Genomic DNA, 4,439 nt, shown 5'->3' on the forward strand with positions numbered 1-4,439 from the left:
TTTGATTTTGTAACTGTGTTTATGTACACATTCATACATACATAATGATGTACAATAAGTTGTACTGAAGGCCATGCAGAAATCAAAACACACTGCAACTCCATACAGACGATCTCTAACCCGGAGACCAACTCGCCTCGTTCCACCATCCAGGTCTCGCAAGCTCATGTTTTGTAAGCTCAGCGGCCAGGTCAGGATGGTGGCTACAGGCTACAGGCTAACAATACCTAAAAGTACTCTTATCATCTCACACAAAACATACAGGTTATACAAAATGGTATAGTTTCTTAAGGTTGGTATATTTCGATTAAGTTGTAGCTCCCAACTATCAGCCCTCGATTGACTAAAGGTATGAAATATCGTTACTTTGCAGTTCAACGACTCTATGGGAATTCAAGATTGCATTGAACATGTTTAATAAAGCAATCACAACTCATGACAAAAACAAAAAGGGGCAAAGTGCTATTTGCTATACGGATTACAAAACCCTTTGGAAAAATGTAAGCCGAAGCCTAAAGAGTTTTTAGAACAAACACATTAAAAGAAAAACCCAGACTTACACAGAGACATCGAATTCCAGAAAGACAGACCGTTGTGTTGATGACCTATTTATACCCTATATCGTTCAATTCGCATAGGCCTAGTTCATCCAACTCAACGCGTCGCCATGGGCTACATCTCCTCATTCTACGTCACCAGCAAGGATTACTACACAGAATCCAAGTAGTCCTTTGTATGGATATAGAGTCAACTGATATAAAAAATAGCATCAATCAAAACCATATTTAGGTGAACACAGCATGAGCTGGCTCAGAGTATGGTTTAGGAATTGTACAGGGCTCTTTGATTCATAAAGTTAACATGATCAGGAGTAAATAAACTCAAATGAGGCACTCTCACAGTGTGTGTGTGTGTGTGTTAAATAAAACTAAATTGAAAAAAATCTAACATCTGATATTATCTTTTTTTCCCCATCTTTATTTAATTAGGCAAGTCAGTTAAGAACAAATCCTTATTTTCAATGACGGCCTAGAAACAGTGGGTTAAACTGCCTTGTCCAGGACAGCTCGGGGATTCGAACTTGCAACCTTTTGGTTACAAGTGCAACGCTCTCAAGTGCAACCACTAGGCTACCTGGCACCCCATCTGATACCCATCACAGCAATTTAAGACAATCACCCACCCACCCACCCACACAAACTACTCTCACAGAGGACATAACCAAATCATGCCTTTCACTGATCCCCTTTGTACCCACGTGTCTTTGAGTGTCATACACTCTCTCTGTCTCACTCACACACAAAGAAACAAACACACACTTCGTCACCTTTGCCACTCAAGCGCTCTACTTGTCTTGGCCTTTGCCGTGGTGCCTGTCGCCATGGGAGTGTTTGCAGCCGTCGCGACAGTCTGGGCACTCCCCTCCGTCATCGTCATCCTCGTGAATAATCTCCACCTCCAGGCGTCCGATGTAGAGCGATACCGCACACAGCCAGAAGAGGGCGATGCTGCTCACCACAGCAACATTCAGCAGCACGGCAGGCAGGGAGAGAAGCATGATCCTCCTCAGGGAAAACAGGCTGCCCACGTAGGACGCCCCGCCGAACGATACACACACACCACCCAGGATGAAGAAGGCTGGGGGAGAGAGAGAGAGAGAGAGAGAGAGAGAGAGAGAGAGAGAGAGAGAGAGAGAGAGAGAGAGAGGCGGAAAGATTGATTACCGATAGCAGTATATTTATAATGGGTGTGGGTGTGTTTCAGCAACGTTAAGGACTTTCCTGATAATTATGCTTCGCTGCGACAGAAGAGAGCCTTGCCCCTGGCCCTTCCTAGCCTCCTTACCATAGCCTGCTTCTCGTCCTACGTCACTCTGGACGAAAGCGATGACCCCGATACCGGTGGCCAGGAGTCCGTTACGGAACCAAGACAGGAAACCTAGAACAGAACAACACAGAGATTACAGCCCAGTCTGAAAACAACCCCCTCATCCCTTCCTCTAAACCTATCAGTGTTTGCAGTCAGGAGCTTCTCCCATGTTGCGGAGGTTCCTGGATTCAGATGTGTAAACATAGCCTAGAGACGCATGCAGAACTTCTTAACACTACAAATCTAACTGTGCCAACAGGAATTCTAACAAAAATGCATAGCATAGTAATTAAATAAATAGCCTGTCTTTAAACCTCTTCCTAATCTACAGTGCCTTCGGAAAGTATTCAGACCCCTTGACTTTTTCCACATCGTTACGTTACGGCCTTATTCTAAAATGTACAAAAATATGTTTCCCCCCCATCAATCTACACACTATACCCCATAATGACAAAGTGAAAACAGGTTTTAAGAAATGTTTGCACATTTATTACAAATAAAAAAACTGAAATACCTTATTTACATAAGTATTCAGACCCTTTGCTATGAGACTCGAAATTGAGCTCAGGTGCAACCTGTTTCTATTGATCATCCTTGAGATGTTTCTACAACTTGATTGGAGTCCACCTGTGGTAAATTAAACAGATTGGACATGATTTGGAAAGGCACACACCTGTCTATATAAGGTCCCACAGTTGACAGTGCATGTAAGAGCAAAAACCAAGCCATGAGGTCGAAGGCATTGTCTGTAGAGTTCCGAGACAGGATTGTGTCGAGGCACAGATCTGGGGAAGGGTACCAAAACATTTCTGCAGCATTGAAGGTCCCCAAGAACACAGTGGCCTCCATCATTTTTAAATGGAAGAAGTTTGGAACCACCAAGACTCTTCCTAGAGCTGGTCGCCCGGACAAACTGACCAATCGGGAGAGAACGGCCTTGGTCAGGGAGGTGACGAAGAACCCGTTGGTCACTCTGTGGAGATGGGAGAACCTTCCAGAAGGACAACCATCTCTGCAGCTCTCCACCAATCATGCCTTTATGGTAGAGTTGCCAGACGGAAGCCACTCCTCTGTAAAAGGTACATGACAGCCTGCAATGCAGTTTGCTAAAAGGCACCTAAAGGACTCTCAGACCATGAGAAACAAGATTCTCTGGTCTGATGAAACCAATGCTGAACTCTTTGGTCTGAATGCCAAATGTCACGCCTGGAGGAAACCTGGCACCATCCCTACGGTGAAGCCTGGTGGTGGCAGCATCATGCTGTGAAGATGTTTTTCAGTGGCAGAGACTGGGAGACTAGTCAGGATTGAGGGAAAGCTGAGCAAAGTACAGAGAGATCCTTGATGAAAACCTGCTCCAGAGCGCTCAGGACCTTAGACTGGGGCGAAGGTTCACCTTTCAACAGGACAACAACCGTAAGCACACAGCCAATACAACGTAGAAGTGGCTTCGTGACAAGTCTCTGAACGTCCTTGAGTGGCCCAGCCAGAGCCCAGACTTGAACTCGATTGAACATCTCTGGAGAGACCTGAAAATAGCTGTGAAGAGACATTCCTCATCCATCCTGTCAGAGCTTGAAGAATGGGAGAAGCTTGTAGTGTCACACTCAAGGCTGCAATCGCTGCCAAAGGTACTTCAACAAAGTAGTGCGTAAATGGTCAAAATACTTATATAAATGTAATCAGTTTATTTTAATTTTATAAATTTGCAAAAAAATCTAAACCTGTTTTTGCTTTGTCATTATTGGGTATTGTGTGTAGATTTGAGGAGGAGGGGGGGGGGTAATTTCATCCATTTTAGAATAAGGCTGTAACGTAACAAAATGGGGAAAAAGTCAAGGGGTCTGAATACATTCCGAATGCTCTGTAAATGTGCAGTTACCGGTTTCGTGGGACTTTCTCAGCATCTGCAGAGCAAACAATAAGACAAATCCCAGTGATTTAGAAAGGTGCGTGATGTCAGCACACACAGATCATTTCCATAATGCAGGAAGGAGTCTATTCATTGTAATTTACCAAAGCATCCGCCTTATCGAGTTCTGTCAGCTGATGATACTCGGGAACGCGAGCCTTGCCCCATTGCTCCTTCTCAACCACCCATTTCCGCGAAGACCCGTGGACTCTCCTCGCCGGCAGTCCTCCAAAGTACTGCGGCCGGACGTGTTTCACAACCCGGGCGAAGTGAGATGCAATCCGCGGCAGCTGTCTGCAAGTAAACCAACTCAAGGCAGCCATAGCTCGCTAAAAACACGACCTTAGCATGCCCTGTGAACTTTCACACTGCAAACGTCACACGGAAGGAGGTGGTGCTCCCGTGCACAATGTTGGGAAATGTATTATTTGTAGCGCCGTCCTGCGTTTGTTATGTACAATAAACCGTGCCATATTCTTCCCTTATTACATGTGTATTTTGTTTTGTAAACGTTTAACGTAGTCTGTTCCTCCTTTACCACTGGTAAAAGGAGTCTCTCGGTACATCTGGTTAATCTCTTTATATACTTTTCCTGCACCTTGTGTTTAGCTTATTCAGCCACCAGATGGCGCCGATAGACCTCAAAATGGAGTCCATT

At 44.9% G+C, this 4,439-nt stretch overlaps 1 protein-coding gene across 1 annotated transcript; it reads right to left on the reverse strand.

The window, feature by feature from the left end:
* On the reverse strand, nucleotides 1-4,167 carry LOC115141447 (transmembrane protein 160-like). The gene is made up of 4 exons (XM_029680327.2): nucleotides 3,886-4,167; nucleotides 3,752-3,776; nucleotides 1,846-1,938; nucleotides 1-1,638 (listed from the first exon to the last, which is right to left on the reverse strand). The coding sequence occupies exons 1-4, from the start codon at nucleotides 4,102-4,104 to the stop codon at nucleotides 1,346-1,348; spliced, it is 630 nt and encodes a 209-aa protein (XP_029536187.1). The 5' UTR covers nucleotides 4,105-4,167; the 3' UTR covers nucleotides 1-1,345.
* Between the last annotated feature and the right edge of the window lie 272 nt (nucleotides 4,168-4,439).

This window comes from Oncorhynchus nerka, linkage group LG14 (genome assembly GCF_034236695.1).
Source record: "Oncorhynchus nerka isolate Pitt River linkage group LG14, Oner_Uvic_2.0, whole genome shotgun sequence".
Lineage (NCBI taxonomy): Eukaryota > Metazoa > Chordata > Actinopteri > Salmoniformes > Salmonidae > Oncorhynchus > Oncorhynchus nerka.